At 37.3% G+C, this 19,764-nt stretch overlaps 4 protein-coding genes across 4 annotated transcripts; 2 read left to right on the top strand and 2 right to left on the bottom strand.

Annotated features, from left to right (window-relative positions):
• The first annotated feature begins 443 nt into the window (after positions 1–443).
• BGAL17 (beta-galactosidase 17) lies at positions 444–7,561 on the top strand. Its single transcript, XM_086241589.1, has 19 exons — positions 444–714; positions 1,199–1,309; positions 1,997–2,192; positions 2,561–2,649; positions 3,091–3,171; positions 3,370–3,464; positions 3,722–3,792; positions 4,281–4,371; positions 4,441–4,558; positions 4,640–4,735; positions 4,824–4,872; positions 4,964–5,142; positions 5,247–5,324; positions 5,581–5,730; positions 6,260–6,310; positions 6,502–6,667; positions 6,792–6,937; positions 7,051–7,116; positions 7,284–7,561. The coding sequence occupies exons 1-19, from the start codon at positions 505–507 to the stop codon at positions 7,401–7,403; spliced, it is 2,163 nt and encodes a 720-aa protein (XP_086097715.1). The 5' UTR covers positions 444–504; the 3' UTR covers positions 7,404–7,561.
• Positions 7,562–7,944: 383 nt separating this feature from the next.
• Positions 7,945–9,563, bottom strand: LOC147287426 (uncharacterized). The gene is made up of 2 exons (XM_086241590.1): positions 9,411–9,563; positions 7,945–8,295 (listed from the first exon to the last, which is right to left on the bottom strand). The coding sequence occupies exon 2, from the start codon at positions 8,281–8,283 to the stop codon at positions 8,095–8,097; it is 189 nt and encodes a 62-aa protein (XP_086097716.1). The 5' UTR covers positions 8,284–8,295; positions 9,411–9,563; the 3' UTR covers positions 7,945–8,094.
• A 2,531-nt stretch (positions 9,564–12,094) lies between these two features.
• LOC147287425 (LOB domain-containing protein 22-like) lies at positions 12,095–13,762 on the top strand. Its single transcript, XM_086240911.1, has 2 exons — positions 12,095–12,960; positions 13,606–13,762. The coding sequence occupies exons 1-2, from the start codon at positions 12,095–12,097 to the stop codon at positions 13,760–13,762; spliced, it is 1,023 nt and encodes a 340-aa protein (XP_086097037.1).
• A 461-nt stretch (positions 13,763–14,223) lies between these two features.
• On the bottom strand, positions 14,224–16,458 carry LOC147287424 (Pentatricopeptide repeat (PPR-like) superfamily protein). Its single transcript, XM_086242163.1, has one exon. It carries the CDS (start codon positions 16,445–16,447, stop codon positions 14,255–14,257), a length of 2,193 nt encoding a protein of 730 aa, XP_086098289.1. The 5' UTR covers positions 16,448–16,458; the 3' UTR covers positions 14,224–14,254.
• Positions 16,459–19,764: the final 3,306 nt, after the last annotated feature.

Here is a 19,764-nt window from a genome sequence, read left to right as displayed (position 1 = left end):
ATTACAATCATTTAGAATCTCATTCACTTTAATTCTATAGGTTATTGTTGAACAATTTCAACGTTTGAAGTTTTTCAACAGTTTCAATCGACCAGTAGAAGAAGAAAAAAATGTTTCCGAGCACTCCCCTGCACAAAACACAACCTTAAAATTAAAATTTAGGCTGACTTATCATCCTTAAAAAATTAGATGAATATGTTTAATATTCAAGATTTTAAGTGGATTATTTTATCATGAGAATCTAAAGTAGACTAATTAATTGTGGTATTTCCGGATTATCTGATTTTGTATAATGAGCCTATATTTAAATAAATCTAATGAAGTTTACATCGTAGTGAACAAAATTTGATGAATGCCAACGATATTGGATATTTGGCTATATGACATTTCGTATAAAATGTGAAAAAGTAAAATCGACAAAAAAGAAAAGAAACTGTTTTAGAAGTTGGAACTTAGAACACGGTGGGTTGACACTTGACACTTTGACAGTGGTTTCCATATGGAATGAAGTATAAGAACCATAGCTCAGGAGGGTGGAGCTCTAAATGGTCAACAATGGTGAGGAAGAGAAGCACAACACCCATCCTGTTTTTCTTCATCTTCCTCTCTCTCTTAGCCTTCGGTATCTTTGTCCCTGTCTTCGCTCTTCTACCTTCTCTCTCTTCCCACTCTCACCACCACCACCACCACCAGCATCATTCTAGCACCAAGAAAGTAAGTCTTTTTCTCTCTGTCACGCTGGTATTTTCATGAAAACTGGAAATTGATAAATTCTGGATTTTGATTTCTGGGTCAGTTTGATTTGTTTGAGTTAAAAGTTGAACGAGCTGTACAGAAACTACATTCTGCTCTGGTCGTTATCTGGGTGCATTAAGTGTTTGATTTCTGACATATATATAATAAATGAAATTCTACTTGGTTAATAGGAAGTTTAGAAAATATAAAAGAAAAAAAAATTTGGGTATTAGTCTATTAGATTACTCAGTCAAGAAAGGAAAATGCATCTGAACAAACTGACACTTGAAGCAGATGTTTGCCTAATTGAGATTATACTTTCTGAGCTATGTTCCAGCTACCCCATAGAGGGATGATAAGAATTTCTTGGTTGATGTTCAGTATATTGATGTTCAAAAAATTTCTCTACAAGTGTCATTTGTTCATCTTGTGGATTGAGAATTTTGTTTGATCGCTTTTTCAGAATCAGGGTTATGCCAGAAAGTTTGAAATTGCAAATGACAAGTTCTGGAAGGATGGTCAGCCTTTCCAGATCATTGGGGGCGACTTGCATTATTTCCGGGTTCTTCCTGAGGTTTTCTTCTTTCTTCGGTGTTTCTGAGTACTTGTAATGTTGAAACAGTAATATGATCAGCTGTGCATATTTTTCTGAAATATGTCCTTGGTGGCTTTCCTGCAAATTTTATTTAAGCTTTTACTGGAGGGAGGATTTGTGCTTGTCAGTGGGTTCTAGTAAGATAATGGTCACTTATGAAGAAAAAAAATTTTGACTTTGATTTTATAAGATACAAGAAGAAGTTTTGAACTGCATGGAATCTTTCTGAAATTTTCATTTGAAGAGCAAAGTTAATGTGGGGAGGAATGAGATAGAGAAAGAAAACCAAGAAAACAAGGCTCAACTAAGAAAGGAGAAAAGATAAAGAGCTCAACTCCATATTCTCAATATCAAAATATCATATGTCTCCCTCCTACAAATGGCTGCTTTATAGTACTACATGGTGAACCTAACTTGAATGCACTACATCAAAATTGAAGCATTCAATGTTCATCAAGTTGAAAAAGCATGTGGAAGCTCCTCAATTCTCACATGCTTAAAAGTTTATCCTTTATATAATAGAATGAACTAACAAACATGAAGTAATTGGTTCTTGTCTCATAGAATGTCTTTGTTCAGAAGAATGGCCGTTTCCAAATATTTATACTTAGTGAAGGCTTTCTGGTATTGATGTGGTGATGCCGCAAGTGATATTTATGAATGCAGTACTGGGAAGATAGGCTGTTGAGAGCAAAGGCGTTGGGATTAAATACTATTCAAACTTATGTTCCCTGGAACCTACATGAACCAGAAGCTGGTACTTTGAATTTTGAGGGTATTGCAGATTTAGTATCATTTCTCAAACTCTCCCAGAAGCTGGGTTTTCTTGTTATGCTTCGAGCTGGGCCATATATATGTGCAGGTCAGTAGTGAGTAGTGACTGTCCGATCTAGGATCTCTGTCATTTGTTAAGGGGCTTTGTGAAATTTCTGTTTCCTTTAGGTTAACTATATGCATGAGAAATATTTTTTTTTGTTCCCCTAATATATATCTCCATTTCGGAGTATGTTTCATATTGAAGCTAAATGGTATCTTTAAATTTTAATTGGTCTAGTAATTTATAGCTCTAGTAGGTTGACTTCTAGATTTAAATACGTGACAAATATTTTCTGACATTTCAGTTCCTGTTGTTTTTCAATCATTTATCTTTTAGTTGCCATTAATGGTGGTGGTGGTAATGATGTAACGATAATGATGGTAATAACTGTCATGAATATCCTTATATTGCAGAGTGGGATTTGGGGGGTTTCCCTCCTTGGCTACTTGCCATCAACCCAGCTCCAAGACTAAGATCATCGGATCCTGCTTTCCTTCAATTGGTATGTTTTCCTTGTGTATTATCTTTTTTGTAATACTTAGCATGCATGCTAAATCAGTATGGTGAATGTAACTTTTTGTTAAAAGGTTTGATATTTTGAATGTCTCACATCTGTATCATAGATGTCACACAATTTTGCGACGTCATTGTCTCTCTTACTAGATTTTCAATCCTCTTCAAGTTTTTAGTCTCTGTTTTGTTTTTGTTTCTTTTTTTGTATACCACTTGTGTACAGGGGTTGCGCCCCTTTGGCATTTTAAACTTATTACTTATAAAATAAAAAATATGTCTCTGATCATTTATTTTTTGGTACAAATGTCTCTGATCATTTTTAATTATGGTTGTAATGTCTTTTGACTTGTAAAATTTATGTCTGGGACTTCCAATGTACTTGTTTCTCTATTCAATATTTTGATATGGGCTCAATCACAAACTCTTGAAGGTTGAAAGATGGTGGGGGAGTCTACTTCCAAAGGTAGCTCCTCTTCTTTATGGCAATGGAGGTCCTATTATAATGGTCCAGGTATGTGGATCTTTTATTTCTGGCTTGGACCTTTCTCCATGATGCTTAACAAAGAATTTTCAAGAAACAATGTACAATGCCAAGAATCAAGTTTCCAAGTTGCAGAAACTGAAGGGCAGCTCTTGCCAAAATGTTTGAATCAATTACTTTGAGATTGTACCGTTGGTAAATTACACTAAAGCAGAAATTTTCTGACAGGTTGAAAATGAATTTGGTTCCTTTGGGGATGACAAAGCTTATCTTCATCACCTGGTCTCTGGGGCTAGGAAGCACCTTGGGGATGATGTAATTTTGTAAGTGATTCAGCCTTATGTTCATTTTTCTTTGCAGATGTGTACACCATGGAACAGGCATGATTCATTCATGGTGGTTACTGGTTTTGCCTTTAAAACATGACCTAGTCCCAACCGTATCCGACTAATTAGGTTCACTCCAACTAATATATAAAAAGAAGGTGTTCACATTACATACTTTGAGAAAATGGAATTTTGACATAGCAGTTATTTCTTGCAGTTATTATAATTTCATGTTTCATTTTAATGGTCATTAGGTATACAACAGATGGAGGTTCTAGGGAAACTCTCGAGAAAGGAACAATCCGTGGAGATGCTGTCTTTTCTGGTAAACTTCAACATCAACCTATACATTTAATAAACATTAATTCTTAAAAGTTCCTTTTTCTCTTGTTAATAACCATTTCCTTAGTCATTCGCTTACTTTTACACATTAAACACCTTGTACGTATGGCTCAATTATTACTTTATTCACTACCATGTCTTCAGTAGAGAATTTTATACTGTCTCCTTAAGCCTTCCTGTGTGCTTAACAAAATTTTCATCCCTTATTGTTACCTTTTAGCTTTTCTATATTTAGTTTTAGATGCTAAATTAGTGCAACATGTCTTTTGACTTTCTAGGCCTAGGGGAGAAAGTGCTCCTAGTTGTTGAAGATCATTTTTAAAGATGGGGGATAGTCTCCTGGAAAATTTTCCTCATATATCAGAAAGAATAGGCCTTAAAGAAAATAGTGGAAAAAGAATTGTCCAATATAGACACTCTTATGAGTGCATTAGGTGTTCTTATAACGTAATCTTTATTTCTGACTTGCAGCTGTTGACTTCACTACTGGTGATGACCCTTGGCCTATATTTGAGTTGCAAAAGGAGTTCAATAACCCAGGGAAATCACCACCACTGTCTTCGTAGGTTTCTTGTTATTCATTATTATTTTTGTTGGCCAGTAGTCAAAATCCTCACAATGCTTTCTTCAGAGAGTTTTACACAGGTTGGCTTACACACTGGGGGGAGGAGAATGCACAGACTAATGCTGATTCTACAGCAGCTGCCTTGAAAAAGATTTTGGAAAGAAATGGTTCTGCAGTGCTTTATGTATGCCCTAAAGTTCTTACTTTGCTGATACCAAGTAATGCTTTATTGTAAAGCTTTAAACCTTACATTTCAAATTTCCAGATGGCACATGGGGGAACAAACTTTGGATTTTACAATGGAGCAAATACTGGTTCAGATGAGTCTGATTACAAGCCTGACCTCACTTCCTATGATTATGTGAGGAAGATTTTTCTTGTTTGTTGTAACTTTGGTGTTAATTTATGCTAGAAACTATAAACATAGAACTGATACACCTATTTTCCAGGATGCACCAATTAGGGAATCTGGGGATGTAAGTAATGCAAAATTCAAAGGTACAATTTTATATTCTCTGAAACTGGAGTAAATTCCTCTTTCTATATGATATTGCAACATGGTTTATCATGAATGTTGTACATCTTTCAGCACTTAGGAGAGTTGTACAGCAACACAGTTCAGAATCTCTCCCTTCAGTTCCATCCGATAATGAAAAGAAAACATATGGATCTATTCACGTAATAAAAACAGGGTATTTATTTGACATGATACATGCTTTTGATGTGGTTGAATCTGAAAACCCAATACCAATGGAGTCAGCGGGCCAGGTTTGTAAGAATTATGTGTTTGTTCCTTGTAACTTTATTTGTTTTCAGCTTTGGTGATCAAGTGATACAAACATTACACTGAGATGAATGCTTTGTATTTTCAGATGTTTGGATTTTTGTTATATGTAACTGAGTATGCTGCAAAACACAATGATGGTGGAAGCGTTGTATCCATACCAAAGGTGCAACCTTCCCTTATTTTACAATTAAGCTGATGATTTTTATGTTCAGTTTATTAACTATATTGGAGTCAATTTCCTATTTGTAACTGTTAGGCATTTATTTTCTCTTTCCCAATCAAGGCAACACACTTAGTATTGCATCTCGTTTGTTTAGAGTCCAGCCTCTCATCTATCCATCATTTTCTCAGTGTATACAGAATAGCACAGAATGTTTTAATAGTCTAAAAGAACTTAAACTTTTTATTTCATGTGGCAGGTGCATGACAGAGCTCAAGTTTTCATATTATGCCCTTCTGATGATCGGCATGGAAGACCAACATATGTTGGAACTTTTGAAAGATGGTCAAATCAAAGTCTGACCCTTCCTAATACTAAATGTCTCTCCAACATCAGCTTATTTGTGCTGGTACCCGAATGTCCTCTCCTCTATTTGTGTCCATTCATTTCCTTTTACTTTCATTTCTTAACAAGAAAATTGACTTGGGCATCTTAATTCTTATAGTGCACATACTCATTTGACAGGTTTACATAGTACATAATTATAGATATACATCTTCTCTTCTCTTTGATACAATAAGCTCTGTTTGGTTTCCTTTCTTTCTTCTTTGCGTACATAAGTTAAATTTTAGGACTCCCCCTTCCTTTGCATTCTCCTTTACCTATCAGGAAAAAGAGAGCATGTATGATTCTGACTTTTAAATATTTTTTCAGCTACATAAATACAAAAATGGGCATTATTTGTGTATGATATTGGATACCCATGGTTTGAGTTAAACTTAGAATACAATGTTGGCACTTTTTATTACTAAGCTTTAAGAAATGCGGTTCTCCAACATGCTACAAAAGCCTATAGGTTGCTCCAAATGTTTGGTACCTTAATTCTGTAAATTCTACATCTTTTTTTTCCCTAATTTGATTTTTTTCTGTTCAAATAGGTTGAAAATATGGGTCGTCTAAATTATGGGCCATATATATTTGACAGGAAGGTAAAGTCACATTTAAATTAAGAAACTGTATTCTATATTTCTTAATATGATTTGAGAAGCATAAGGTTCAATGCCACCTACTGAAGTCAAAAATTGCACTTCTGTCAGTTTATCTCTTGACATCTGAAAAAAAAAGTACTTCCTAGCATAACGGATGATATTGAACTGGTCTTTCTTACTCTCTTTTGCAGGGTATTCTATCTTCTGTTTATCTAGATGGGAGAATTCTCCGTAGATGGAAAATGTACTTGGTGCCTCTAATCAATCTGAATGAGGTTCCCAAAATCAATCCCATAATTCAAGCTGCATATTCTGGAATTATAATGTCATCCCGCAAAACATTAAGAGTGAAGTCTGGTATGCTCTCAAATACACGTCTCCATGTTCTTTTCTTTATCAGTTTGCACAGAAGCAACATTAATGAGGTCACAATTGTGATTAAGAGAAAACAATGGTCTTTAGCATTGGCTTTCTTTTGCAGGGAATGCTTTGAAAGAACCGGCATTTTATGCTGGACATTTTTCTATTAGTAAAGAAGACGAAATCAAAGATACATTCATTTCATTGAGTGGTTGGGGTAAAGGGATTGTAACTATTAACAATTTCAATATTGGAAGATTTTGGCCGGTAAAATATTGATTCTCTTTCCCTTGCATATAAATATTTTCCTGCGTTTTCTTTTTATAGTAAATTGCATGTATTCTTTTACTCCAAGCATTGAGTCATGGTGCATTTTGCAGTTGAAGGGTCCACAATGCAACCTATATGTCCCTGCTCCAGTCCTTCAGCATGGGAAGAATATTGTGGTATGAGATGCCAAAAGCTATATTTCTCTCACTTATTTTGGAATGAGTTTTCTTCTTTTTTCTTTTAATTTTGTTTGAGGTTAAATGCAAAATTATTCAAAATCCATTTTCTTTATATATTCATAGAATCATAATCAACAATATTCTTCTGTTTTACCATTGCACAGGTCATATTTGAGTTAGAATCCCCAAACCCCGAGCTTGTGGTACACTTAGTTGATCAGCCAGACTTCACGTGTGGTTCAAGTAAATCGAATCTGCATCATCAACTTTTACATTTTACCTGAGATGTTGGGTCCTGCTTAAAGGCATGGAAGAGGTGGAATTTGACTGTTGATTTCTTTTTAGAAATGCTGGTCCTTCTGAAAAAAAATTCCATTGTCTGGATGAGAAGAGAACATATTGTATATTGTTTGTATTTTATTTATGAGTGTGATTTAGTTCACCATTTCATAGTTCCTTCTGCATACTTATCTATTAAGTAGAAAGTTCTGGAACAAACTTGCCTCTCCTTTTCAATGAGCAGAATATATTTACTTAAAGTTACTCCTTTTGTGATACTGTATGCGAACCTGCATATTTATCTACCAAATAACACAGTTTTCGTTCTTTCAAAGGTGGGCAACACTGCCTTTCAGTTTTTTCCTTAGGTATTCTCTCTTGCTTGTTGGAAAGCGGAAGAAATTTTGGGAAAAAAAAAAAAAAAAAAGGGGAAAAAACAGATGAAGGATGCTAAGCCAACACACCCTAATAGTTAAGGCTTTCAATTGCACTAAGCTTTGCCTGCATTCATGTGTAATGTGTAACTCTCAAATAACAGAAAACACCAAAAAAAAGGAAGTCTTTATTTCAAGTGTTTCAACATCATCTTACATTCAAAATTACAACTCAAATGCCGCAAATTTGCTCCCAAGACGCATTGGGACAGCCAACAATATGCTACAGAACTTACTGACTACATCTATTAAGAGCTCATATTCAGTGCTTCTTAGAGTCATCATTTGGGTCTTGTCTTGACATAGTTGCAGTTGCTGCTGCTGTCATGGCAGCTGCAGCTGCACCTATCTTCACACTACCTGCAGCCTTCATTGCACCAGCTACTTTAGCAAATGCAGCTATTCCTCCCACAAGTATAGCTCTCAAGGCAACTGTTGGCTTTACTGCCATATCTTATGTTACCTGCAATTTCCAACAATACTAGAATAGGTTATTTTTGGTCGGACAGCTCTATTGAACTCGGAAAGTTGTACATTCCACTCAAAAGAATGATAAATGAAGGCCATCACGACAACACAACAAGACCTAAGATCATGTAATTATTATGTTATTATCCAGTAATAATATTAGACATTAGTACATTGTGCAATAATGCAGCAACATTGGCAGCTATCATGGAATAAACACCAAAAAATCTGAAAGGGACATGCTTACATACAATTACAAATGGTTCGGATGCCTAATTTTGTTGATACGACTCAGATTAAAGAAATCGCTTCCTCCCTTACTTTTTTTTTTCTTTCTTTCACATTTTTAAAGCACATATAACTTTCTTTTCCAATGTGTCTTTCATATTTTTAGCTAGCTTTAATATAAGCTCAAGCTGATAATTGAGCTTAGTTTCAATCGAAATTTAGCACCTACACCTCTCCACAAACATAAAACATTCTCAATGATGATTATCAAATCCTTCTCCTATAGGTGCAACTGGTCCTTAACATAATAGATTTATCCCAAAACAGTATCATGTTAACGCACATGTCTCACATAGTCATGAAGCCCCAAATCGAAAGTGATATTTCTCCAACTGCTAACCTTTTCAAGAATTTCATGGACTTCCCATAAAAAACTCTGATTTTCAGAAATTTAAGAAGTTTCGGGGTCTCTTAGATGAGCTATTTTCAACCAAAAGTGGTTGAAAATAATAGAAAAACGAAAAATAATAGTGAAGACATGGTACATTCAAATTCTGCAGGCAAATCTTTTATTAGAGACTGCCTTTTTACTTGGTACAATGTTGCACAACATGTAGCTCAATGCAAAATCGCATTTTTAAAGAAATAATTCATTTTTCCTTAAAGCATTTCCCCATCTCTTCCAATCACATTAGTGACCTCAAAACCAGGTGCTTTTGCATAAAGGAACCAAATCACGAATACCCAGATAATAGTTTCACTCATAAGACAGAATTTATTCACCAAAAATCAAATTGCATCACAATATTCACAAAACCAATATCACAATTCACACACATACATACATTCATAATGTGAAGAGTTAGAAAGCGAACCGCAAACCTGAAATAAAAGCTCGATTGCTTCGCAAAGTTGAAAGCTTTTATTGTTTGCAAGGAGAATTTGGAGAGAGAGAAAAAGAAACTCAAAGACAAATCCACCTTTATAATAAATTCCTAATCTCTAGGAAAGTAGAAATGAAATGAGGCTCTGCGATTGTTGAGAAGGCAATGGTCTCAGTCTCTCTTCTCTCTTCTCTCTTCCCAAACGACGTAGTCTCGCATCAGGCTCCATTTGGGTCAAAGGCCCAATTTTTATCAGGCCCAAATACTCAAAAACTCATCCTAGGCCCAAGTCCTTAAGCAACTACCCTCTAGAGGTGTCAAATGGCCCGTTCTAGCATGAACAATTGAACACAACATGGCATCAAGACACAAACACAAAATGGGTCGGCTAGCATGAGTATGAAACAAGTAAATGGGCCGGGCCAAGTTTAAGTTTTAATGGGCATCAGGCATGGCATGGCCGAACATAAACACAGAATGAGTTCAAAATGATACGAGTCTGAACACGAAATGAGTCCAAACTAGGCAGACTCATTTAACATTTTTTTTTTTTTCATAAATAGGGTTTGTGCCTTTTAAGGCATGCCACGAACATGACATGAGCATGAATGAGTCATGAATAGTGCTAAGCCTAAGTTTTAGCTATTTACTTCGACATATGCATGAAAGGATTATTAAATGAACCGACACGAGCTTTGAATCTTTCTCTTGCACTACTTTTCTCTTCCAAAACTTATGAAGCACTAGCTGAATCATCCTACTTTTAGGAACCGCATTTGATGTTTATCCTAAGTGGTAAAGCTTTTAGAGTTTGAACTCTTAAGCCAGACTGCTCCCTCAACGTGCCAAATCTAAATGAAATTGCATGATGCATACCTCAACCTTTGCAAAGCCTCTCCAACTCAAGCCAATTATAGTGTTGCTCAAGTTGGCTACTTTCATCATCAGACATGAGACCTGAACAAGTCCTTGAGTAGGAGGTAACCTAAAGGAGACTGTAATTCCAAGACAATGTACGTTCTTGGATGACAATTTTCCAATTTTACTGAATAATATATTTATGTTTACTGTTTAGTGTTTCCCAAGCATGATTGATTGTTAAGGTTGACTGAATTCAAGCAGCTTTTCACCATTATCTTGAATCTTGAATTCAGGTCTAGTTGCCGTGGAGCTCTGCATAATCACTGATTTTCTGAAGGAAGGCTGGACAAGATTTGGACTGGTTTTGTCTTCTGGTGTACTACAAGATCAATTAGTTGCTCAACACAATTAACTTTTTGAAGGTTGAGGTTGTACATTGAAACTGATTTCTGAATCGATTTGGTTTTAGCTACTAAATTGTTGTCATTTCTTTTTTGGTCTAATCAAATTGTTGTCATTTCCTCTGCTCTTTGTATGGTCTAATGAAATGGGCAATTAATGCAAAGTGACATTTCTTGGTGCCTTCCACAAAGTTATGGAATTCCCTGACCTTGCTTTTGTGGTATTGTTGGTCTCTTCTAAAGCTGTGAGATTTTATCTTGCACTGCTTCTCTGGGCTGGTTGTTCATATATAAGATCCATTAGGAATATTGCTTCATTATCAATATTTTCTAGGAGAACTTATGAAGCACTAGCTGAATCATCCTAAGCTTAAGAACAACATTTTATGTTAATCTTATAAGAGGCCAGTAGAATGAAGCTTTGAGAGTTTTAACTCTTAAGCCAGAATACTACCCTTTGCAAAGCCTCTCCAACTCGAGCCAATTATTTAGTGTTGCTCAAGTTGGCTACTTTCATCATCAGACATGAGACCTAAACAAGTCCTTGAGTAGGAGATAACCTAAAGGAGACTGCTGGGGTTCAATTCCAAGACAAGTCCTTTATACACTATTTTTCAGTTCTATTGAAATTAGAAGATTGCATACACAAAAACGGCTTGGTTCTTTGCTTTTCTTATATACTATTTAAAAGAACCACCCTTTTTGTCAATTCTGAAATAGAAGATGACGATTATACCTTTATACAATTTTAATAATAGGATAGGATTAAAAATTGAAAAAATGATCTACTAATTACGTACATTATCCCACTTCTAACCGCCCCACTCTCATCCACATACTCCACTTCCTCTCTTAACTTAACTTCCACCACATTCTACTATAACCTCCATCACCATATTCTATAATCAATCTATTGTATAGATTAACTACATGTTGATTGATTTATGGAAACGCTGCTCACTTCGAGTGAGTCCAATATTTGCAATGCATATCTAATTTCTTACCCCAAAAAACACTCCATCCTCTTCTTTTTTTGGCCATCAAACACACAACATCCTATTTTTAACTAAATTTCCAAAATTAAGAGAGAATCTAATCAACACACCACCCCACACATCTCCAACCCCAAAAATACCACATTCCCCAACTGAAATCGGTTGAGATCTGTCTCCCTTATGTGTCTGTCTCTCCTCTCATCTCTCTCCATCCCTCATTTTATTTCCCACTTTTCCTTTCCTTTTCCATTTCGAAAATAAAGGAAAAACAAAACCCCCTCCCACCCTCAGAGAAAAAGAAGCTCTCATCAAGAAAAATTAAAAACCACTCTCTTCTCTCCTTACCACCCCCGCCGGAAACGCAGTCGATATCTCTCCCACCCAATCCCAACAGCACCCATCAACAAACGACACACAAAAGCGTTATGAGCCTCATGCGTAGCAATAGTAATAGTAGTAATAGTAATTGTAGCATTAATCCAATTAGTACCTCTAGTACTTGTTCTAGTACTAAAGGCAACGGCAACGCACAGGCGTGCGCTGCATGCAAATACCAACGTAGGAAGTGCGCTCCCGACTGCATTCTGGCCCCATTTTTCCCTCACGATCGGCAACGCCAGTTTTTGAACGCTCACAAATTGTTCGGGGTCTCGAACATCACCAAGACCATCAAACAACTCGACCCCACCCTCAAGGAGGAGGCCATGCGCACCATCATCTTCCAATCCGACGTCCGGGCCAGTGACCCTGTCGGCGGTTGTTACAGGATCATACGCGAACTGCAGCGTATGATCGAATACAACAAGGCCGAGCTCGACCTTGTTCTCCACCAACTCGCCATTTGCCGGGCCCAGGCCCATCAGCAAGTGCAGCAGCAGCAGCAACAGCAACATATCCAAATCCCAGATGTTGGAGTTGGAGACAATTCTTGTGACATCATCAATGTGGACCCTTTGAGTTTGTACAATGTTCCAATGGGGCACTACCATTATCTACAACAGTCTCATGCACAACAGCAAGAGCAACCCTATGTGTTTGTTCAGAGTAATAATGATGGTAATAATAATAATAACCACCATGGCCATCTGCAACAAGAAGATGTGAACATGTGGGCTATGCAAGATTCTATGTCTTCGTTGCATATTAAGCATGGGGGTATTAGTGCCAGTGATTGTGAAGATATGAAGCCGTTTGTTGAGATTAATGATCCTAATAGTTGTTGTGATCAGAGAAATGATCAGTTCAAGTTCCACCAGCCTCATCAAGAAATTGGTGATCATCATCAACAGAGGTTTGTAGTACCATCCACAGAATTACTTATATTATAATGATTTTTGAATTGTACATGTAGTTAATGATCTTCTTTAATATGATTTCTGATTAATTCAGGCAATAAATGACCTAATTTTTTCATATCATTTCTGGGATTTTGATATATATGGCAGTTGTTGCAGAAGTTTTTTTTTTTTTTTTCTTTTATATTGGAAAGGATGAAACCCTTAACGTACCTATCATAATCATGACTAATGTTTTCACCCTTTCTCATCACTTTGGGTTTCAAAAGCTTTAATCTGTTTATTCAAAGACCCCAAGATAATCATACTAGTGGTGTAGGACCATGTGTGACATATCTGTACAAATGAATCTTATCTCTACCAAAATGTGGTTTATAATGTGATACAAATATTTTTACTCTAGAAATGTATACAGAGTACATATGTGCCTCTAAATGGTTATGACAAAAGAATAATTTAATATTGGCACATTCCATGTCCATGGGAAGCCCAGATGTTCATCAGTTATACCCAGTAGAGCTTTACTGAGCATTACAACAACAGATTAATTGAAGTCTTATATATACCCACCTACCCTCCTCTCTGAGACAGCTGGTATCCTTTTCTTAATTAATTAATAAAATTCTAACTTGGCATTGCAGTGAGGAAGCTTTGTTAAAGGCAGACAATGCCAGTTTAAGAGAAGATCATCAGCAGGGTGAGTTAGCTGCCCAACAAGCCCATCATCATCTGCAGGATCACGATCATCTAAAAGGTGAAGCTTCTTTGTTCATGACCCTCACAAATTGTACCAGTTGATGAGCCTGGAATACCCCATGCAAACAGAAATAGTGACCCTCTGCCTATCCCTTTTCTTTTTTACTTAATTTTTTCCTTTTGGTCATTAGGTTTGTAAACAGACACAGCTGGAGAATGCAAGTGATTCTCGCACTATTCTCTAGCTCAGTTTTCCCCCAAAATAGTATATTATAGCATTTGCATGATAATTAAGAAGCAGGAACCCCTAAAATTCTGTGAAATATCCTATTGAACTATTTGCTCACCAGAAGCCTCTAAATGCAATGGGAAAAATTCTTTGAAATCATTGTAAGTGAGTGAGTTAATTTCCATTTATAAAGAAAAGGATAATTATTTACGAAAACAATGTATCTAGCAATCTTTGCAAGAATAACATAACCTAAGCAAATCCTTTGTCATAGTTGAAAAGAATTTGGTATTCCATTGAATTTGAAATTCTTCTGGACTCTGATAATGCCTATTGGAAAGACTGTTATCATGTCTAGTCCGTCACTATGCCTCAACCATCAGATTCATCTCTTTGTCAACATTCTGTTCAATGATTCTCTTATTGGTTATATAGCCCTCACTCTCCATTTGAAGCGCCAAGTCATGAAGGATACCATGAATTAACTCCAAGCCTGCTTGCATAGTGTTCCCTGCTGAGAACATGAAAACCTTATTCTTCACCTCAATCCAACTCTGCCCCCGGATTTTCTTAAAACCCTTTGTCTTTGCGTAGATCCTCACCTTCGCAGAGTCCTCCCATCTCCCGCTAGCAGCATAAATGTTTGACAGCAACATGTAGCTCCCAGTCATTTCTGAGTTCATATCGAAAATGTGGGTGGCAGTTTCTTCTGCAATATCTGTATTTTTGTGCATCCTACAAGAATTGAGAAGAGCACTCCAAACACAAGCATTGGGTTCCATTGGCATGTTTTTTACAATGTTGTTTCCTTCTTGCAATAACCCAGCACGGCCAAGAAGATCAACCATGCATGCATAGTGCTCCATCTGGGGTTCTATACCATAGACTCCAGTCATCTGATCAAAAAGGAAACAGCCCTTGGTGACTAGCCCAGCATGGCTACAAGCAGAAAGAACAGCAACAAATGTTACATTGTCTGGATTGAATCCAAATTCAAGCAATTTATAGAAAATTCTTAGAGCATTCTCACCAAGTCCATGCATCCCATACCCAGCAATCATCGTGTTCCACGAGATCAAGTCCTTATTGTCAATATTCTCAAATACTAGATGCCCTTCCTTAAAACTTCCACATTTTGTGTACATATTAATCAAGCCATTTCCTACCAAGATGTTACCATCCATCAAAGCCCTAACCACATGACAATGAATTTCCCTACCAAGATTCAGTGCTGCTAATTCGGCACAAACAGATAAAACACTGGATATAGTGACAGAATTGGCCATCACACCTGCACTCTGCATCTGCCGGAAGAGTTCCAGAGACTCCTCTCCTCGTCCCTTGGAAGAAAAACCTCCAATAACAGCACTCCAACTTATGATATTAGGTCTCATTATTGGATGACCATCCAGCTGGGAAAATATTGCAAAAGCCTCATCACACAAACCAGATTCAGCATACGATGAGATCAAAGCATTCCAACTCACTAGGTTCTTATTTTCCATCCCCAAAAACAATTTGTATGCATTTTCTACATCTCCACATTTTCCATACATGCATATTAGCGCATTTGTCACAAACAAGTAATCTTTGAAACCACCCCTTATAATATATCCATGAATCATCCTACCCTTGTCAACCACAGCCAAATCAGCACACACGGATAACACCACAGCAAGCACTTCAGCAGTAGTCCCAGTGCCTCTAACCCTCATCATACCAAACAACTCCATGGTCACTTCATGGCGGCCACAACGAGCATGACTTGACAATAATGACGTCCAAGTCACAGGGTTTGGCTCCAAGCCTTCTAACTCCATCCTTCTAAACATCTCAGTGGCACCATCACTGTCATAGTTAAAGGCATAACTAGAAACCATTGTATTCCACGAAACAAAGCTTCTAACACACATTCTATCAAACAATCTGCGAGCAGAATCCATTCGGCCGAGTTTCCCATACATTCCCATCAACTCATTGACAACATGAAGATGATTCTGAAAACCCATTTGCAGAACATGACTATGCACATTCTTGGACAACTCAAGCCTACCCATAAATGCACAGGCCCTAATAACCAAAGGAAAAGTAAACCCATCAGCCCAAATCCCTAGCTTTCGCATTCTATCATACAGTTTGAGTGCTTCTCCATAAAACCCATGAGAGACATTAGCTCTAAGAACTGAATTCCACAGGAGTAGGTTTGATATACCCTCAACTGGGGTGGTGACAAAAACTTTCCGGGCATCAAAGACAAGCCCAAAACGTGCATAAACAGTTACGAGCCGCGAAGCCAAGAACGCTGACTGAGACGTGCCGGTGGTAACAATTTGGGTATGAACTTGTTTGCACTGTTCGGGTCTAGTGCACTGTCGAAGGCGGTGTTCAAAGAAATCAAGAACTTCATTGTGGGTAGTACAGGACGGGCGTGATATGATCTGGGTCTGAACATGGTGGACTATAGAAAATGAACGGCTGAGATTTGGTGGGAAACAGACATGGGTCTGATGGAGACGTGAAGAGGTTGATATGAAACGTTGAAACGAAGCATGAAGCATGAAGAAGATGAGGTTTTGAGAAAGAGAGCCGTTGTCATCAAGAATTGGTGGTTGTTATTTTAGAAGTTCTTAAATTGGCGCCAAAATAACAAGTAAAAAGAGTAACTTCGCACGAGGATTAATGGTATCTCGAGTAAGAGAAAAAGAACAAGAATTAAGCTGCAAATTGTCATAATTTAATCTTTGAGTTATAGTGGCATTTAAACCCTAAACCAGTAAACCCCTGAGGCTAAAACATAAACCTTAAACTCGAAACTAATGGGTACATAAGAAATGTATTGAATCGATTCTTTTTAATGAATAGATCCGATCACACCTTTGAATATGGAATTCAAATGGATCAAATGCCTCGATTTGGTACCGCTCTCATGGCCCACACCGAAACAATGCTTTACCCCTAGATGTCCAGTCAACTGTTACGCCTCAATGCATTTCGAGGAGAACCAACTAGCTCTGGGTTTGAGTGGCATTTAAACCCTAAACCCTTAAGGAATTTTAAAATTTTATACCCTCAAAGTATTACAAATTATACCAAATGACATCTCAAGTCATGTTTTGGCACTTTCAAACTCATACCTTAGAGTTTCTCAAGTCGTGTCTTAGGGTATCTCAAGTCGTTCCTTAGGACATCCAAAGTTGTTCCTTAGGACATCTCAAGTTGCTCCTTAGAACATTCCAAATTGTTCTTTGAGAATTTCAGTTCGTAAGTCGAGACATTTTAAATGTTTAGACCATTGATGCATTTCAAATTGTACATAGTGACATCCTAAGTCATGTCTTGATGCTTCCAAAGTCATACCCTAGAGTTTCTCAGGTCATGCCTTAGGGCATCTCAAGTCGTTTCTTATGGCACCCTATTTAGTTCCTTGAAAATTTCAGTTCGTAACTTGAGACATTTTAAATATTTATACCCTTGATGCATTTCATATTGTACCTAGTGACATCTTAAGTCATGTTTTGATACTTCCCAAGTCATACCATAGAGTTTCTCAATTCGTGCATTAGGGAATCTTAAGTCGTTCCTTAGGGTATCCCAAGTCCCAAGTCGTTCATTAGGGCATCCCAAGTCGTTAGTTGAGAATTTCAATTCGTACCTTAAGGTTTTTTAATTGTTTATACCCTTGATGTATTTCAAATTGTACCTAGTGACATTCTAAGTCAAGTTTGATGCTTCCAAAGTCATATCCTAGAGTTTTCCAAATCGTGTCGTAGTGCATCTTAACTTGTTCCTTAGGGCATCTCAAGTCGTTCATTGAGAATTTCAGTTCATAGCTTAAAGCATTTTAAATGTTTATACCCTTGACGCATTTCATTGTACCAAGTGACATCCTAAGTCATGTTTTGCTGCTTCCCAAATCATACCTTAGAGTTTCTCAAGTCGTGCCATTGGGTATTTCAAGTTGTTTCTTAGGGCATCCCAAGTCGTTCCTTAAGAATTTTAATTCGTAAATCGAGGCATTTTAATTGTTTATATCATTAATGCATTACATCCTAAGTCATGTCTTGACGCTTCCAAAGTCATACTCTAGAGTTTCTCAAGTTGTGTCTTAAGGCATCTCAAGTCATTCCCTAAGGCATCCTAAGTAGGGGTGGGCATCAACCCGTCCGACCTGCAGCTCCGACCGCACCGCCGGCAGTTTAGCCTCAAGCGGACCCACCCTGATAGAGGCGGCTCGGGTGATGGGTTCCGTCCTCTACCGCCCGCCGAAGTCAAGCCGAGCCGCGAGAGAGAGTGACAGGCGAGAGAGAGAGAGAGTTGCAGATGAGAGATAAAGTTGCAGAAAAGGGTGAGAGTTGCAGGAGGTTTGAACTTAGGGAAACCTCTATCTTCTCTCTTCTCCTTTATTTCCTCTCTTCTCCTAAGTCTCCTCATTCTCTTTCTCGGCCAAGCCGTTTCCGACTGCTTCCGACCCGTCCCCGACAAAGACCCGAGCCGACTCTCACCAACCCGTTTAGTCGAAGATGGGTTGGACTCCAAGCCGACCCACCCGCCCGATGCCCAAGCCCAATTCTAAGTACTTTTTTGAGAATTTCAGTTCGTAGCTCGATGCTTTTTAAATGTTTATACCCTTGATGCATTTCAAATTGTATATAATGACATTCTAAGTCATGTCTTAACGCTTCCAAAATCATACCCCTACAGTTTCTCAAGTCGTTCTATAAGGTATCTCAAGTCTTTCTTTAGGGCATCCCAAATCATTCGTTGAGAATTTTAGTTCATAGCTCGAGGCATTTTAATTGTTTATACCCTTGATGCATTCAAAATTATACCTAGTGACATTCCAAGTCATGTTTTGACGCTCCTGAAGTCATACTCTAGAATTTCTCTCGTCATGTCTTAGGGCATCTCAAGTCGTTCTTTAGAGGATTCCAATTCGTTCCTTAAAAATTTCAATTCATAGATCAAGGCATTTTAAATGTTTATACCTCTCATGCATTTCAAATTATATTTAGTGACATCTCAAGTCTTGTTTTGACGCTTCCAAAGTCTTACCCAACAGTTTCTCAAGTCGTGGCTTATAACATCTCAAGTTATTCCTTAGGGCATTCGAAGTCGTTGCTTAAGAATTTCAGTTCGTAGCTCGAGAATTTCAGTTCGTAGATCGAGACATTTTAAATGTTTGTACACTTGATGCATTTCATATTGTACCTAGTGACATTCCAAGTCATGTTTTGACACTTCCAAAGTTACACTCTAGACTTTGTCAAGTCGTGCCTTAGGGCATCTCAAGTCGTTCCTTAGGACATTCGAAGTTATTGCTTGAGAATTTCAATTCGTAGCTCGAGACATTTTAAAATGCATTTCAAGTTGCTTCCAAAGTCTTACCCAAGAGAATTTCAGTTCGTAGCTCGTTGTTTTTTAAATATTTATACCTATTGATGCATTTCAAATTGTACCTAGTGACATCTCAAGCCATAGTTTGCTGTTTTCAAAGTCATACCCTAGAGTTTCTCAAGTCGTGCCTTAGGACATCTCAAGTCGTTCCTTAGGGCATTCTGAGTTGTTCCTTGAAAATTTTATTTCGTAGCTCGAGACATTTTAAATGTTTATGCCATTGTTGCATTCCAAATTGCATCTAGTGACATCCTAAGTCATGTTTTGACGTTTCTGAAGTTATACCCTAGAATTTCTAATGTCATTCCTTAGGACATTTCAAGTCGTTCTTTAGGGGTTTCCAAGTGGTTCCTTGAGAATTTCAATTTATAGCTCAAGACATTTTAAATGTTTTTACCCTTAATACATTTCAAATTGTACCTAGTGACATCCCAAGTCCTGTTTTGACGCTTCCAAAGTCATACTCTATAGTTTATCAAGT

This window comes from Dryas octopetala, chromosome 4 (genome assembly GCF_963921425.1).
Source record: "Dryas octopetala chromosome 4, drDryOcto1.1, whole genome shotgun sequence".
In the NCBI taxonomy this organism is placed as follows: domain Eukaryota; kingdom Viridiplantae; phylum Streptophyta; class Magnoliopsida; order Rosales; family Rosaceae; genus Dryas; species Dryas octopetala.
The sequence above is the reverse complement of the archived record's forward strand: the minus strand, read 5'-3'. Positions and strand labels throughout refer to the sequence as shown.